This window comes from Rhea pennata, chromosome 2 (genome assembly GCF_028389875.1).
Source record: "Rhea pennata isolate bPtePen1 chromosome 2, bPtePen1.pri, whole genome shotgun sequence".
NCBI lineage: Eukaryota > Metazoa > Chordata > Aves > Rheiformes > Rheidae > Rhea > Rhea pennata.
Window position 1 is genome coordinate 55,535,219 of NC_084664.1, and position 18,556 is coordinate 55,553,774.

Here is an 18,556-nt window from a genome sequence, read left to right on the forward strand (position 1 = left end):
AAACACGAGCGCTCTCCTTGCCGGGACGGAGAGCTGCGGCCCAGGAAAGGAAGTGACTCATTTTGGTGTCATCTGGAGAGGGGGTCCTGGTGGCAGGGAGCATTTTGAGATCAAGTAGTGTGATTCAACCCTAATAAATTACTGCGCTGTGAGCTGCAACCAACAGCCGTCTCGTTGCGAAATGGGTGCTGGAGAAGGGGCACCAGAGGCCAGTTACGCTGGGGTCTTTCAGACCAGAACGCTGTGCTCTTAGGCTATTAACAACTGGCCGTTGGCACAAATGAAAATGGTGTAAGTAGGTAAAGTGGTACCTTTCTGTTCGCAGAACAGAAGTATAAATTTCTGCTGTATAGTCACTGCTCGTTTTGCGGGTTTGCTGCCTTGTTAGGGGAGAAACCTCACTGAAATCAATTCAGGGACTTGTGCTGAAACAGAAGTGGAGGCTCGATCGGCTCCAAACTGAAAACAAATGGAAAATAAAAGGAGATTCTCTACCAGCAGAGCAGCCTTAAAGAGGGAGATTGCACCTGCAGCCCTGAGCAGTGCTTCACTCTAGTTTCACTTCGTTCCTGTCACACTGCCACATGAGAATGGGATTGGTGGGTATTTTCCGGATGATGTCACTTGAAGGCGAGTTTGGAAAGATTTCCCCTTCCTTTTGCTAGCCCACCCTGCCAGCCTGGCACCGTGCTCAGAGGCAATCCAGCCATACCTACGAAAGCGCCCTTTTTGCTGTTCAAGTGAAGCAGCTGTGTCTGACCGGGGGCTGGTGGGTGAATGAGTGGGGATGTTCCCACATCCTTTCAAATATTTGGGGGTGTTTGGGGGCACTAACTGGAACGCAGGAAGTTCCACCAGAATACGAGGAGGAATTTCTTTCCTGTGAGAGCGACAGAGCACTGGAACAGGCTGCCCAGAGAGGCTGTGGAGTCTCCTTCTCCAGAGATCTCCAAAACCCGCCTGGACGCAATCCTGCGCAACGTGTTCTAGGTGACCTTGCTTGCGCAGCAAGGTTGGACTAGATCATCTCCAGAGCCCTTTCCAACCTCACCCATTCTGAGATTCTGTGATTTTTGCTCGAGAAACGGTGCACGTCAATCTTTGTGCAAGTTGCCTATGGCTTTCTACTGTTGTGCATCCCACCTAGCACAGTAGTAGGTTCCAGTGTCTTGCAGTGTTACTTTGCTCACTGTCAGAGTGCAGACAGATAGGGAGAGGTCCTTCTCGATACTGAACTTCTCATCATCAGCGCTATTTTCAAGGAAGAGCCTGGATGCCATGTAAGCAATGCGCTCGGGAGCTCCATTCGGCCTCTTTCGGTACCAGTGAATAAAGGCAGTGGCAAAGTCAGGAGCTGACACCTGGCAGTTGATTATCACCGTTTTGCCTTCTGGCTTGGTGATGGATATCGGAGTTTGCCGCAAGGCTTGTGCAGAAACACCTATGCAGAAGAAAGGAAAAAAATGGAAATGTGAAACAGAAATAATAGATCTTCCTTTCTGGCCACAAAAGAGCATGCCGAAAGGAGGGTGAGCAGAGCACTTACAAGAAAAAACAGCCACTAAAATAAACACCCTCAGCAGCCACATTCTCTCTGCCCTCCTTCAAGCTTTGTCGAAGCAACCTCAGCACCAGAGTCGAGCAGTGGGAAAGCCTATCTGGAGTGGGAGGGGGGAGGGCGGCAATAACTTTTTTAGTGCCACCCAGTGCAGCCATGCCAGCTGCAGGTGCCTTAGGCAAGTATTCATGGGCCTTTGCCTTAACATCAGCACTTCCCTTTGAATAAAATTGAAAGGGGAGACAAACAAAAAGATCCCTTGTAAGAAGAGAGGCCACTCCCGGGGCAAACATTTCCTCTTTTCTCTTTTTGGCCAGGGGATTGCTTGAGAGGATTCCTAAAGGCTCACCTTCTCTTTGCAAGATGTGATCAAAGCGCATTAGCTTCAAGGTCGCTTCTTCCTGTCCAGATTTTTAAGCCCTCACAAACAGGCAGAGCTGTGGTTCGCCATCACGGAAGTCAAGGAGCGTATTGGGACATTATTGCCGTCCCCTTGTTGTTACAGTCTCCTCTAGGCGCCCGCTGGTGCCTGCTGCGGGAGGCAGAGCAGGGCTGAGGGCACCGCTCAGCCAGCCCGGGCTGACCCTGGCTTCTTCCTGGCATCTCCCCTCCTCAGCAGCTGCCCACTGGAGAAAGCCACGAGGTGCAAACACCGGCCGAAAAAGGAACAGTTGCGCTCAGAGCTGGGGCTCTTTCTCTTCTTCCCCTCCCCACCCCTCTTTTGCCCCTGTCTTTCTGCCTCCAGCTCCCCTGGCATCTGCCACCATCTGCTGGCAGGTTTCTCCAAAGCCTTGCAGAAAGCACTCCCAAGTATCATTTGCTCTGCCGCAGCGCAGCAGACGTTACTGACCTCAAACAGCCAAGCAGCAGGCAGGTGTTATTTGCTACCTCTTGCCACCGTAAGAGTTCTTGCCCATGAGCCCAAGCCGGGACGTGGGCCTGTGGCACCAGACGAGCTTTCAAACCCTTGCCTGCCTCTGGCTCACAGCCCCAAGGAGGTCTCTGTATAGGCTGCTTAGTGGTTTTCTGTGGTTGTATAGCCCCAGTAAGCACAATAGTAGGTTGCCTCCTGCTGCCTTGTTGCTCGCTTTATTGTCCGAGCACAGATGAGATCCGACACCTTCTTCTCTACCCAAAACATTTCTTCATCAGTCTGTTCACGGAAAACAGGTTCTCCTGCTACCACGTACAAAATGTGCTTTGGAGCTTCGCCGGCTTTCTGTTGGTACCAGTGGATGCGAGTTCTCCGGAAGTGCAAGCCAGAAAAAGAGCAGTCGATTTGTGCCGTTGGTTGCACTCTGTTGCTCGTGGAAGGTTTTGGCTGCCTGAGGCCTTGTGCAGCTCCATCTGCAAAGAAAAGCAGACAACAGCCCTGTCACGGCAGCAGCGACTGAATCCCCAGGCTCACAGCATGCAGATAAATGGAAAAGAGTTTCTGCTAAGGAAACCAACCAATCTATCACCTTTCACAAAAAAAGAATCCTCACTCTTTCTTCTTCCAAACCCAAGGCCAAAACCCTTGGTACAACAGGGGTTTCTCTCCTTCTCTCCTACATGATATCAGATCATAAAGTCATCAGGAGTTTTGTAGAGCTGTTTCGGAGTGATGGCATTAAATGACATTTCATGTACCTCACCCACGAGGTACAGGCTTCTGTGTCCACCAGAAGGTTGAACGTTGACTGCTGTAATCTCACCCAGGGCAGAGAGAGCTAACACAAAGTTTTCCTGAGCCTGCTTGGGCAGTTTTTGAGCCTTTGGTGGTCAGGGCTATGTAATACCAGGAACTGAATTCAACATTGTCCATTTTTCTGATTTTAGCTAGGAAATCTCAAGTTAACAGTACACTAGTACTTTCGGCATTGCCCACAGGTGTATCGCAGCAACTGTGAAGAGAATCGAAACACATTCACATGCCCAGTAATTGCTTAAAATGATTAATAGTAATGATGGCAACGTGCGGATTGTCTTCTGATGGTCTTCTTGAGGATGCTGGTATCTTGACACAACTTTTCTTTCTGGAGCTGGCTTTTCCCTTTGCTGAAAACGGACAGCTTTTGGAGGAGACAGGACAGCCAGCTCAGCTATTTTTCCAAGGAGAATGCGCCTGGGAGGCGTGCATAGCAGGGAAGGACATGGCTTACCCTCCCCCCAAAAGAAAAAGACCCATGAGGGCTTTCATCAGTTTTGTCAGGGCAGGGAAAAGCGAGTTAGCCCTATCTGGGACACCGCTGCCGTTTCAAAGAAGGACAGTTTTCCTCACACCCTGTGTTTCGGCTATCACACAGCTCTGCAGGCTGCTGCCCTTCTGCGGCACACGCAAAACCCTCCTGATGAGGACGTGCGAGTGGCTCGTAATCCTCACTTGAGCTGAAATACCACAACGCCGGGGCAGCAGTTCTCTAGCGTGGGTGGGGAAAGTGGGGCCCAGTACATAAGCAGGAATGGCAGAAATACACCTTCAAAATAAAAAACCCCCAGGGGAGGAGCTTGGATGTAACAATGCAGCTGAGGGAATTCGCTGCTGATCCCTCCACCGTGCACACCAATCCTAGAGAGCCTGCTGACTTCAGGAGCCAATCCTGCCCTTTCTGGAGAGCTTTAAACAACTTCAGGCAAAGCCAGTCATTTCCACTCCGGCAGGAGTTGAAGCAAGTATGGGAGAGCACTGTGGCTATCCCTTGGCCAAATTTTAGGCCTACTAAGGTAAGGCTTTCTTCCACTGACTTCCACTGGCACGTCCCTGAAGGATTCATCTGGCCAAGGGCTGAGCACTCACGCCGAGTCAAGGAGGGGTCACCAGAACAGGCCCATCACGACTCTAGCACCTCCTAGAAGAGAAAATCCCAATGGCTCATCCAAAGGATGAGAAAAGAGCTTTCTAAACATGCTGCTTTAACATCAGGAAAAATGTCTACCATTTCATGGTGAAGCCCAGGAGAACTAATGAGTCCTGAAGTGCCGGGGACTCTCCACTTGTCAGAGACCTAGCCCACAGACGAGGGCTGAAGCTCTTCTCGGGACACAGTTGGTGAGGAATTGTGTCGATGAAATTAGACTTCCTGGGATGCTTACAGGAGTTTGTAGTGACTGAAAGGAAAAGGAGGACAAGAGCAATCTGGGAGGGAGGATGTGGGAGAGGGGGGGATGTGCAAGATCATCTGGTCTTCTCTCCTTGTTTTTGTTCCCTCTCTTGCTTTTCCTCAGGGCAAAATACTGAGGCCATGGAGAAATGTTTCTCTCCGTGCTCCAGGGGTTCTCCTCAGGACACAAAAGTGGTCCTTCTACAACTGGCATTTGTTCACACACACAGACACCTTGTGTTCACGGCCCGGTGAATACTTTCTGCACAACCAAGTCCTCATCTGAGCAGCTAAGCCCCATACATTTGCCCTAAAATCATGGGGACTCTCCAGTTTCCGGACGTTACGGATGTCGGTAAGCATCCGGGTACGATCATGACTATTAACATCACCTATTTCACAGCTGCAGTGGGAAGCTGCTGTTTTTCCTATCCCGCTGCAGACAGCAGTTTGAGAGGGGTGGAATACGGAAGCAACTGCATTTTGGCACAGTTCAGAGCTTGTGGTTCAGAGTGCAGGGTGGCTTTGTGTACGGTTTGACTTTACCCTTCTGATGCTGTGGAGCTCGATAAGGCCAATAGGCACAGTAATAAAGGCCAGAATCCTTTGGGGTTAAATAAGCTATTATGAGAGTATATCGGGGCTCGCTAGAATCTTTCTGAACGTTATACTTCCGGCTACTGGAACTGTCATCAAACGTAGGTGACTGTCCTGACACATACAGAATCCTCTTCGGTGGCTGTCCAGCACGCTGGTGGTACCAGTGAACAATGTCTTCACTGCTCATGCTGCATTCTATACTGGCTGAGCTGCGCTCCATCCTCGTCACCAACTCTGGCGTTTGTACCGGGATTGCTTGTGCGTCTCCACCTACAAGAGAAAGGGGAGACATTGGGTGGTGGGATGAAGGCACCAGATTTTGGAACAAGCATTCTCTTCTCAGTACTGAGCACACGCAAAGAGGAGGAGAAGGGCAAAAGGACTTACAAGACCAAAACGAAGCTACCAGAAGGACTGGCAGCAGCAACATGCTGCCTGCGGGCGGTTACACCTGGAACTGAGCTCGAGGCAGAAATGCGGTGAAGCCCTTTAGCTAGGAAGAGAGTAGGGCAATCGGGAGGAGGAAATGACTCGTCTGATAGAGCCAATGGCAGTTCTCCAACTTGTTGCTGCCGAGCGTTACATCTACTGACAAGCTCAACCACAGCGGGAATGGCGTAGTCAGGAGCTCAGATACTCCCATTTTGTTCCACTATCTACTACGTTCCTCTCCAGCTTACATGCAAATCCTGCTAAGCACACACACAATGGCTCCAAATGTCCAAGCCCACCCTTCCCAACTGTGGGGTTTGTTAGACACTGAGCTAGGCGACCCGTCCTTCAGCTGAGACTAGAAGCAGGTGTGCTGTGAGAAACAGAACAAGAATGCAGAATATGAGCCAAGCAGATAACTGTGGTGTCTGCTTGTGAGAAAATTGTATCAAGGGACATAACCAATCGCTGTAGTAGCTGGAGCGTGTGCTTGTCGCTGTATACCCAATCACTGCGCTGTGTATGTCTCGTGCACAACTCGTGCTTGCTGTATCGATATATATATTTTGCCTTCTGATACGGATAAACGTCTTCTGATCAGAATCCGTCAGGAGACCGTGCAATCAATCCCTTCACCCAGTGATGGCCACCTCTCCTCAGACACCCCAACCCTCTCCTGAAAGCACTTCTCACCAGCCTGCCCTAGCAAATACTGCCTGCTTTTGTGGCACAAATGGGATTGCTGCTGGCAAAAGCAGATCGTAGTAGATTACTTCACGTGACAGTCTGCCAGCAAACTACGTCTCCCTTGCGTGGGTGTCCCTCTGGGACAGCACACCAGCTCCTGGGGGCCAATTCCTCTGGCCGCAATGGCCTGTGGGCTGCAAGGTTCCTGGGCTCACCTCATGTTTAGCTGCTCGCCCTCCTTGGTGATGGGCTTGTAGAGCCGTTCACTCACGGCTCTACAGCAGCAGTGCTGCTTTGTGGCTCACACCTGTACGAGACTCATCAGAATCCACAGTTTGTCACAAGGAGAGAAAGGGGAAAACAAAGGGAAAACCACATTGGAAACGTCCCTTGTCCCCAACACACACATGCACACACACGCACCCGTGGAAAATCTGGGATAAGCTGATGCTACGTGACATTGCCGCTATTTGCAGTGGGCCACGCTGGGACTTTGCCACACAGGAGGACTTGTCAGTGTGCTGCGGGCGGGTAACAGCAGTACTGCAAAGATTACGCCTAATCAACCACATCCGAATGCTGGCCCTGCCATTACTGTGCGTGGTTAAAGCCCGAGGATGCCCAATTGCCTTGGATCACGGTTTGGCTCTTCCTTTGGAGCCCCTGAAAAAGGTTCCATCAGCCTCGGTAGGAGCCAGGTTAGGTCTGCCTTGGCTGCTCTTGGAAAACACAGACGCTACTAGCAGGGAAGTCACAAAGCCAGAACCTGCTTCACTCCCATCCTCCTTACTAACACTCCATTTGGCTGTGGGCTCAGGACCACCTCGAAAGACACCCTCTTGTTTTTGTCTTTTCCTGCAGTTCTCTCCTGAAACTCTTCTGACTTGTTCCAGTTACCGCTGGTTCCTGGTCAGTTCCTACCAGGAACATTGGTTTTGTTCACGGAATAGAGGAGGTACTGCATGTCTCTCTGCTGCTGGACACACTGGAGGATGCACTTTTAAATCTATGACCTGCCACGCTTCTGAAAACTTGTCCCGTAGAAAAGCATTTTGTGCCTCGTTGTTCAGGAGACCTCTCAACAGCAAACTTTTTTTCACCAGAATCTGGTTGCTGATTCTCTGGTCCAAAAGAGAGACTCCTCTCTGGATCTTTGTTTGGTCTTTCTCCATAACTCTGAGCACAGCTAAATCTCATGCCAGCAGTAGTACCGCAAATTCTTTTGTTCTGTCTCTTTTCCTTGCGATAGATGCAGAAATCGGTGTCAGGTGCTTTTGCGTAGACCTGTCTGCAACAAAAGAAAGAGAAAATGCCATCAGCATGGAGTTTAGTGACTTTTTGCACAGGCTATCAGTGGCCTGCTAGTTCTGTGATACTCCCAGTAGGCGCAGTAGTAGGTGCCTTCATCACTGAGATTGAGGTCAGTTACTGAGAGCCTACAGATGTTTCTTTCTTTTTTCATAGGAAAGTACTTGCTCTTATAGGAGTCATGATCATAAGAAATTTCTCTCTCCGATCTGATATACAGAAGCCGTTCAGGGCCCTTAGGAGGAACATGCCGGTACCAGTGTATATAAGCAGCCTGGAAGTCGTCTATGCCCTCAGCTATACAGTCAATCGACACTGTTTTGGTCTTTCCTTTGGTGACAGATGGCTGGCGCTGTTTCAGAAGCACTTGTGCTTCTCCATCTAAAAAGAAGGGAAGGGAAGAAACGAGAACAAACACTCTCACCCTGCTCTTCATTCCTGCCTGCACACACAGAGCGCTTCCTGCCACTGCTCCCTGCTACCCCATTGCAAAGAAAGAGACATACGAGACCAGGCTGAAGCCAGGGCCAGGACCGGGAGCAGCAGCATCCTGAGAGCTGCTGCTCGCTGCTGCTCGCTGCCACCTCAGCAGAAACACGAGCGCTCTCCTTGCCGGGACGGAGAGCTGCGGCCCAGGAAAGGAAGTGACTCATTTTGGTGTCATCTGGATGGGGGGGGGTCCTGGTGGCAGGGAGCATTTTGAGATCAAGTAGTGTGATTCAACCCTAATAAATTACTGCGCTGTGAGCTGCAACCAACAGCCGTCTCGTTGCGAAATGGGTGCTGGAGAAGGGGCACCAGAGGCCAGTTACGCTGGGGTCTTTCAGACCAGAACGCTGTGCTCTTAGGCTATTAACAACTGGCCGTTGGCGCAAATGAAAATGATGTAAGCAAGTAAAGTGGTACCTTCCAGGAGCTGACACCTGGCAGCTGATTATCACCGTTTTGCCTTCTGGCTTGGTGATGGATATCGGAAGTTGCCGCAAGGCTTGTGCAGAAACACCTATGCAGAAGAAAGGAAAAAAATGGAAATGTGAAACAGAAATAATAGATCTTCCTTTCTGGCCACAAAAGAGCATGCCGAAAGGAGGGTGAGCAGAGCACTTACAAGAAAAAACAGCCACTAAAATAAACACCCTCAGCAGCCACATTCTCTCTGCCCTCCTTCAAGCTTTGTCGAAGCAACCTCAGCACCAGAGTCGAGCAGTGGGAAAGCCTATCTGGAGTGGGAGGGGGGAGGCCGGCAATAACTTTTTTAGTGCCACCCAGTGCAGCCATGCCAGCTGCAGGTGCCTTAGGCAAGTATTCATGGGCCTTTGCCTTAACATCAGCACTTCCCTTTGAATAAAATTGAAAGGAGAGACAAACAAAAAGATCCCCTGTAAGAAGAGAGGCCACTCCCGGGGCAAACATTTCCTCTTTTCTCTTTTTGGCCAGGGGATTGCTTGAGAGGATTCCTAAAGGCTCACCTTCTCTTTGCAAGATGTGATCAAAGCGCATTAGCTTCAAGGTCGCTTCTTCCTGTCCAGATTTTTAAGGCCTCACAAACAGGCAGAGCTGTGGTTCGCCATCACGGAAGTCAAGGAGCGTATTGGGACATTATTGCCGTCCCCTTGTTGTTACAGTCTCCTCTAGGCGCCCGCTGGTGCCTGCTGCGGGAGGCAGAGCGGGGCTGAGGGCACCGCTCAGCCAGCCCGGGCTGACCCTGGCTTCTTCCTGGCATCTCCCCTCCTCAGCAGCTGCCCACTGGAGAAAGCCACGAGGTGCAAACACCGGCCGAAAAAGGAACAGTTGCGCTCAGAGCTGGGGCTCTTTCTCTTCTTCCCCTCCCCACCCCTCTTTTGCCCCTGTCTTTCTGCCTCCAGCTCCCCTGGCATCTGCCACCATCTGCTGGCAGGTTTCTCCAAAGCCTTGCAGAAAGCACTCTCAAGTATCATTTGCTCTGCCGCAGCGCAGCAGACGTTACTGACCTCAAACAGACAAGCAGCGGGCAGGTGTTATTTGCTACCTCTTGCCACCGTAAGAGTTCTTGCCCAAGAGCCCAAGCCGGGACGTGGGCCTGTGGCACCAGACGAGCTTTCAAACCCTTGCCTGCCTCTGGCTCACAGCCCCAAGGAGGTTTCTGTATAGGCTGCTTAGTGGTTTTCTGTGGTTGTATAGCCCCAGTAAGCACAATAGTAGGTTGCCTCCTGCTGCCTTGTTGCTCGCTTTATTATCCGAGCACAGATGAGATCCGACACCTTCTTCTCTACCCAAAACATTTCTTCATCAGTCTGTTCACGGAAAACAGGTTCTCCTGCTACCACGTACAAAATGTGCTTTGGAGCTTCGCCGGCTTTCTGTTGGTACCAGTGGATGCGAGTTCTCCGGAAGTGCAAGCCAGAAAAAGAGCAGTCGATTTGTGCCGTTGGTTGCACTCTGTTGCTCGTGGAAGGTTTTGGCTGCCTGAGGCCTTGTGCAGCTCCATCTGCAAAGAAAAGCAGACAACAGCACTGTCACGGCAGCAGCGACTGAATCCCCAGGCTCACAGCATGCAGATAAATGGAAAAGAGTTTCTGCTAAGGAAACCAACCAATCTATCACCTTTCACAAAAAAGAATCCTCACTCTTTCTTCTTCCAAACCCAAGGCCAAAACCCTTGGTACAACAGGGGTTTCTCTCCTTCTCTCCTACATGATATCAGATCATAAAGTCATCAGGAGTTTTGTAGATCTGTTTCGGAGTGATGGCATTAAATGACATTTCATGTACCTCACCCACGAGGTACAGGCTTCTGTGTCCACCAGAAGGTTGAACGTTGACTGCTGTAATCTCACCCAGGGCAGAGAGAGCTAACACAAAGTTTTCCTGAGCCTGCTTGGGCAGTTTTTGAGCCTTTGGTGGTCTGGGCTATGTAATACCAGGAACTGAATTCAACATTGTCCATTTTTTCTGATTTTAGCTAGGAAATCTCAAGTTAACAGTACACTAGTACTTTCGGCATTGCCCACAGGTGTATCACAGCAACTGTGAAGAGAATCGAAACACATTCACATGCCCAGTAATTGCTTAAAATGATTAATAGTAATGATGGCAACGTGCGGATTGTCTTCTGATGGTCTTCTTGAGGATGCTGGTATCTTGACACAACTTTTCTTTCTGGAGCTGGCTTTTCCCTTTGCTGAAAACGGACAGCTTTTGGAGGAGACAGGACAGCCAGCTCAGCTATTTTTCCAAGGAGAATGCGCCTGGGAGGCGTGCATAGCAGGGAAGGACATGGTTTACCCTCCCCCCTGCTCCCTCCCCCGAAAAGCTTTAAACAACTTCAGGCAAAGCCAGTCATTTCCACTCCGGCAGGAGTTGAAGCAAGTATGGGAGAGCACTGTGGCTATCCCTTGGCCAAATTTTAGGCCTACTAAGGTAAGGCTTTCTTCCACTGACTTCCACTGGCACGTCCCTGAAGGATTCATCTGGCCAAGGGCTGAGCACTCACGCCGAGTCAAGGAGGGGTCACCAGAACAGGCCCATCACGACTCTAGCACCTCCTAGAAGAGAAAATCCCAATGGCTCATCCAAAAGATGAGAAAAGAGCTTTCTAAACATGCTGCTTTAGCATCAGGAAAAATGTTTACCATTTCATGGTGAAGCCCAGGAGAACTAATGAGGCCTGAAGTGCCAGGGTCTCTCCACTTGTCAGAGACCTAGCCCATGGACGAGGGCTGAAGTTCTTCTCAGGACATAGTTGGTGAGGAATTGTGTCGATGAAATTAGACTTCCTGGGATGCTTACAGGAGTTTGTAGTTACTGAAAGGAAAAAGGAGTACAAGAGCAATCTGGGAGGGAGGATGTGGGAGAGGGGGGGATGTGCAAGATCATCTGGTCTTCTCTCCTTGTTTTTGTTCCCTCTCTTGCTTTTCCTCAGGGCAAAATACTGAGGCCATGGAGAAATGTTTCTCTCCGTGCTCCAGGGGTTCTCCTCAGGACACAAAAGTGGTCCTTCTACAACTGGCATTTGTTCACACACACAGACACCTTGTGTTCACGGCCCGGTGAATACTTTCTGCACAACCAAGTCCTCATCTGAGCAGCTAAGCCCCATACATTTGCCCTAAAATCATGGGGACTCTCCAGTTTCCGGACGTTACGGATGTCGGTAAGCATCCGGGTACGATCATGACTATTAACATCCCCTATTTCTCAGCTGCAGTGGGAAGCTGCTGTTTTTCCTATCCCGCTGCAGACAGCAGTTTGAGAGGGGAGGAATACGGAAGCAACTGCATTTTGGCACAGTTCAGAGCTTGTGGTTCAGAGTGCAGGGTGGCTTTTTGTACGGTTTGACTTTACCCTTCTGATGCTGTGGACCTCAGTATAAACCAATAGGCACAGAAATAAAGGCCAGAATCCTTCGGAGTCAAATAATGAATTTGGAGAGTATAAACGGGCTTGCTAGAATCTTTCTGAACGTTATACTTCCGGCTACTGGAACTGTCATCAAACGTAGGTGACTGTCCTGACACATACAGAATCCTCTTCAGTGGCTGTCCAGCACGCTGGTGGTACCAGTGAATATAGGTATTGGTGTTTATTCTGCATGCTATACTGGCTGAGCTGCGCTCCATCTTTCTCAGCAGCTGTGGCGTTTGTACCGGGATTGCTTGTGCGTCTCCACCTACAAGAGAAAGGGGAGACATTGGGTGGCGGGATGAAGGCACCAGATTTTGGAACAAGCATTCTCTTCTCAGTACTGAACACACGCAAAGAGGAGGAGAAGGGCAAAAGGACTTACAAGACCAAAACGAAGCTACCAGAAGGACTGGCAGCAGCAACATGCTGCCTGCGGGCAGTTACACCTGGAACTGAGCTCGAGGCAGAAATGCGGTGAAGCCCTTTAGCTAGGAAGAGAGTAGAGCAACCAGGAGGAGGAAATGACTCATCTTGTAGAGCCAATGGCAGTTCTCCAACTTGTTGCCGCCGAGCGTTACATCTACTGACAAGCTCAACCACAGCGGGAATGGCGTAGTCAGGAGCTCAGATACTCCCATTTTGTTCCACTATCTACTACGTTCCTCTCCGGCTTACATGCAAATCCTGCTAAGCACACACACAACGGCTCCAAATGTCCAAGCCCACCCTTCCTAACGATTGATGGCCACCTCTCCTCAGACACCCCAACACTCTCCTGAAAGCACTTCTCACCAGCCTGCCCTAGCAAATACTGCCTGCTTTTGTGGCACAAATGGGATTGCTGCTGGCAAAAGCAGATCGTAGTAGATTACTTCATGTGACAGTCTGCCAGGAAACTGATGTCTCTCTTGCTTTGAACAGCCATGCAGTACCTGGTCAGCCCTGTCCAACTTTTTACACATGAAGGGAAATACAAAACCTCCCCATGTGAAGGGGGAAATACAAAACCTTATTTGCCATGTGGGTGTTGTATTGTACACGTTTGTCAGCCATTAGATGAGGTAAAAGGCAGTGCATAATCAAGTCATTTGTCTACAATTTTTCAGCAAAAATCTGAGTTTGGGACTTGAGTAGTAAGACATCACTGATTAAAACTGCATAATTAAGTTGGAAGACAAATGGAAGTGTGATATAAAACCAAGAAGAAATATATTTGAGACCATTAAGAATAGCTAATATATCTAATTTGCTTACAGCACAGACAACAAGTTGGGAGGTTTTCCAAGAAGTCCATTAAGTTTTCCTAGTTCTCCACAGAAAAGAAAGTTCAGAGACACTGGTAGAGTTCAATCCTAAGAGAGAGAAAGAAATTAAAAATATATATAGATGCCCTGTCCCAAGAAAGCAAAGTAAAAGTGGTGAAGCGGAAGATTAATTTTTTTACTCTGTTGGTTTAATTTCCTGTTAAAAAAGAGAAGTGAGGGTGTAAATGTGAAAATCTAGTGATGCCATTGGTAACTGCTGTCTATGCATGTGGCTGTGAGCCTTTAACCACAACAGGTCACCAAGCTGTTCTCCTCCCCTTCACTCACTGATATCTTTCTGCCCAGAAGAGGTCTGCGACTCCTGTGCTGGGATATGGCTAATGTTGAGCTCCCATAAAACTTCTCTGGATAATCACAAGCAAGCTACAAAAGGCCAGATTTTGAGAGATGGGGAATGGTCCACCCAGGCTTAATCAAAGAGACAGCTGCTCTGCTCTCCCTGGCTCAAACACCCTAAACCTCTTCAGGCTAAAGTTGTTCCACTCACCTTTGTATGAGCATAATCCTCCTCCCTTTCCTCCAGTCTTTGCTAATCATGCTTCTTGAACCTGTGATTCCTTAGGCATATGGACTTTTAGACTAAGCATCTAAAGTCCTTGTAGGTCACTCTCAAACTGAATGTAACAATCTAGCAGTAATGATATCTTTATACCTGCAGAAGTCTTAAGTGCTCAAAATTTTCTCTATTTTCACAAAATCAGGTTTTATAAGAAAAACAATGTCACTTCTCCCTGCTAATACCTCCCCACTCCTAATCACAGGCAAGCGAGCAACAGCCCCAGGTACAGCCACAGCTAATACTCCTAAGTCACACTATAAAGCATAGCACAGTAAGGAGGTAGACTACAATAAAACCACTGCAGGCATTTGAGTACTCAAACCCAGCTATATATACATAAGAGCAGTAGAGAGCAACCACAACAAGCAGGATCCACTAGTGTCTGGGACAACAACTGGCCTTGCTGCCAACCTGGTGATAGATGCTGAGAAATATCCTACAGAGGAAAAGCAACTGGATAGATAGATTTGGGAGAACAGATCAACTAGAAGTTGTTTGGATTTTAAAGGCATGTAAGATCTTTGAATTAGTAATAATCAAACACAATATCAAGTAAAAGGGATATAGTAACCCATCTGCTCATTAGGATTCCCTGCTGTGAAAGCCATCCTTTATTTTCTTTGCTGAGTTTGGCAGCTGAGAGGCGCTCACCGGTTAAACTCTGCCTCCCCGGACTGGTGCTGAAATAGCTGCTGGGAGAAGATGGGCAGTGGAAAAAAAATGTCTGCTATATGGGCCAGGGAGTGGTATTAGAGATTACATCTGGCCTAGCACACTGCTTGAAGATGGGTCTCTATCTGTGCTGCTGCACTCACTCCTCTGCTTTATAGTTTGCAGTCAGAGCAATGCATTCTTTTAACCTAGATATAGCACGGGAGTTTTGTATGGACACTGCTGCTTTTCTTCACTCTTTCCTTATACAGTTAAGCTTACTCTTACACAAGCTGCAGTGACTTGGCATTTAGTGTTCAGCTTAATTTATTAAGGGAAGAGGGCAGTATTTAAATTCATTAGCTGAAAATGCCATCTGTACTATTAGATCTCTCCACTGCAGCCAAGGAGCAGGGCCAGGAGGAGAAAGTGCGCGAATTTTTGCTTACCAAGCTCCTGCCCACAAGCCTGGGTGAAGAGTCAAGGGAGAGTGGTCCCAAGCTCCAAGAGGGGATAGAGCCACTATGACCCTGCAAGTGGTTAGTCCCTGGGAATAGCTCTCACATGATTTCATTGTGGTAGTTTCTTTTCAGTACTCAGAGAGACTTGTAGTTTTGTGCATACTCCCATGCAGCACAGGAGGATCACTCACTGTCTTCCAGGTTGTGTACTCACAGGGTGCAGGCGTCTGTGCTCACAGCAGCTGACTGATGCCTCTAGGGAAGCGGACTTCCCATAAAAATTAAGTAACAGAGAGTGTGGGAGAGGGAGCAGTCTCTCCAGGGTATAGGCATCACTCAGTACCAGCGGGTATAAGTAGGGGCTGATCCAGCAGTCACTTTGCAGATAGGCTTGCTTGTGGTGTTTGGCTGGGTCGTGGCATGGCCTAGCTCCTGCTCCAGCTGAGGAGTCATCAGCACATGTTGCAGCAAGGAGGAAAACGCAGAAAGGAGGAGCTTGTAGCAATAAAATATTCTCTGTCAGAGAGCAGAGACATCAGGATCCCTTCCTACTGCCCCTTCAGCTCTCTCACCATGCACAAGCATCTTCGCATGCATAAGCTGAGATTTTTCTCTATGGAGATCGCTGTTTCCCAGTTGAGGTCAGAGACTGAGAAGTTGAGGTACAGCAGCTTCTCTGGGGACTTTCTGAGGAGATACTAGTGTCAATGGATGTAGGTAGTATCTGACCTGGCTGCAAGAATTTTCAGAAGTGCTGCCTTTGTGTGCCTGATTTATAATAGGATTATGCTTCTGGGCCTGGCTAATGGCCCACAGCACCTCTGGAAAATGAAAAGGGAGAGCAGCAATGAGGCGGCAGCAGCTAGAAATTGGTGCCCATGTTTGATAAGTATCCATATATTTCCAGCCACCAATGGACCTAAATTTTCTCATCAGTTCCCCAGTTTTTGCACAGTAGAGCAATTTTTACTCTCAGGAGTATAATGTTATCATCCTGTGGGGGCATCAGACATGTACTCTTATATAAATAACTAGAAGAACCTTTAAAACATTGTAAAAATGGAAAGAAATGTGTACTTGCAGCAAAAAAGACAGGCTGAGAAGTCTTTCAGAAAGCCTGCCATGTATCTTAGCTGCTGCTCCTCAAGGCCAGCTGTGTTGTGCACTCCCAAGTGATGAATAGTCCAGAGCTGAAAGAACAAAATGAAAGAAAAGCTCCTAAATCCTCTGAGAGGAAAATGAGAAGATACACTGGCTGTTGCAGTTTCAAGCCTATTGGAAAGTTTCAGACTTTGACAGCAAAGAGAAAAGGACACCAGTATATACAAGGAGTGAGAGTGAATACATGATCATGTCATCATGGGGAGCAAGCCTGCAATAGAAGTAGATGCCTCACTCCACCGAAAGGGAGACCTACAAAGTGTTTAGTTTTTGAGAGGTAAAAAAAATTAGACAGATTGTTAGATTAGGTAAAATGTTAGATTAGTTTCCATTCAGGAAATCAGAAGAGTGCAACAGTCTTCAAAGCATAAAGACTGCATTTCCTTGAAAAAAGTGGACATGAAACATGAAATACCACTGTCTTTAATTCATCTCCTGCCCCCAAAACTATCTGCACTATTTGATTTCTTCATTGCCTCCTACTGACATCCATTCACAACTTAAAACTCTCCTACGTATTATAAAGGAAACCCATGAGAACAAGGTGTGGTCTCCTCATTCCAGGAGAAGGTGCTGGTGGGAGAGGGGAAGGAGAGGGAGAGGGAGGAGAATCATGTGATAGGAAGAGTCATTTGTCCAAAGACCCTGCACTTACACACTGACCAGGGCTATTTAGAAATCCTTACCTCACATCTCCTGGTAGTACTTTTTTATTTTATTTCCTTCAGATCTCTAGGAAAAGGAAAGGGCAAAAATAGAGTCTGGGAGTAGGAATAAAATGAATTTATATGCTACTATGCCAACCTAAAATGAGCAGGCATTATAGAATAGTTATGGAATATTTACTTACTAGGATTATCCCTACATGTTTCCATTTTCTACCTCTACTTCCACTTGCTCTCTCCTTTAGGACTAAGGATTAGAGGCAAATGTTAGCTACATATTACAAACACTACTAAAAAGGAGTTTTTTTCCTGAAGTCTGCATTTTGTGGAAGAGGCAGTTTTGTGCAGCATTTTTGTAGTTTCAAGGGACAGTGCCAGGCGGCTGAGAACTGAATTTTGCTCAAGGGACTAGCTTGTGGGTTTTGAACACACCAACATAAAAAGACTGCAAACATTCACTTAGTAGTGCTGTTTTAGCTGAAAGTCAAATAGTGTAGCCAAATACAACATGAGAACAGGAAGTCAAGCAGGCTTTTCTGGGTCAGCCCAAAAAAATAGAACAAACCATGGGTAGGTGAACAGAAAGAGTCAGGAGCAGACATATACAAGAATCATGAGGAGAAACTGGCTTTATGGGTCAAATTAGCGCCAATGAGCCAAAAAAATGAAGAGAATTATTGGTTTAAAAATACTTTTTCATCATTAATAAATTAACTATTTATTTAAATCCAAGAATATAAAATGTTTTTCTTCTCTTAATCCAAAAAATGTCTTTGAATTGAATCAGCTAAGTAACTTGATATTTGGTGAAGAGTTTTCAAGGGTAGTCTCTCTGGCGTGATTTATAGCACAACTTTTAGTATGTCTGAGATGCAAGTAGGTATTGCTGTAATGAGTTACAGTGCACCCCAGTAATATACTTTTCTGTCTTCATCAGCCTGCAGTTGAAGTAGCCAGATACTGTGCATAAGAGACTGGTTTTGGATTGTATGAGTTTGTCCTGTGTGTCTGCAGAGATAAGTCAATTTCCGATAATGAGGTATTATTACAACAAATTCATATTTGAACACTGAATCGAATGACAGCTCCAGTTTGCTAAATGCATCAGGCATCTGCCACCCTCTACTGGGTATAAAGCAGTAAAACCCCCAGAAATCATTTTTGAGCAGCTATGTAATAGGAATAGGTGGAAACTGAGGATGCCTGTAACACTAACAATTTTTAAAGGAAAACAGTCATGCATCAGTCATTTTCATGAATACTTTTCAAAAGGACAGCAGTGTGATGTTCTTACTTGGGCCAGCAGATAGACAAAGATCCTCAGCATTTATATCACAGCTCCTGTAAAACCATGCATTTTATATGCTTGTAGTATAGTGTCCTGAATCCCTGCAAATGATTTAGGGCAATTTCCACTTTACATCCCTGCAAGACCTTAGGAGTCATAGCACCGTGCCAGGTATAAGGTCTGTCAGACTTTAGCCACTGAAAGAGAATTTTGTATGTCCTTCTCATTTGGGGATTTTTGCCTTAACCCACACATCTGTTTCTCAAGATCATGTGTTTTTTTACCTCCCTGGATAAACTGCTAGATTCTTTCCTGTATTGCAACTAAATGTGTTTAAATTAGAATTTTTTTATAAAGAACTTGGGCTTCTTTTGCATAACTACCTGAAATACATG

The 18,556-nt window shown here is 47.5% G+C and overlaps 1 gene segment (V, D, J or C); it reads right to left on the reverse strand.

Annotated features, from left to right (window-relative positions):
- Positions 1-2,573: 2,573 nt before the first annotated feature.
- Positions 2,574-8,217, reverse strand: LOC134136576 (immunoglobulin lambda variable 5-37-like). The segment is given in 3 exon segments: positions 2,574-2,905; positions 5,188-5,511; positions 8,175-8,217. Coding segments are annotated over 3 exon segments (699 nt in total).
- Positions 8,218-18,556: the final 10,339 nt, after the last annotated feature.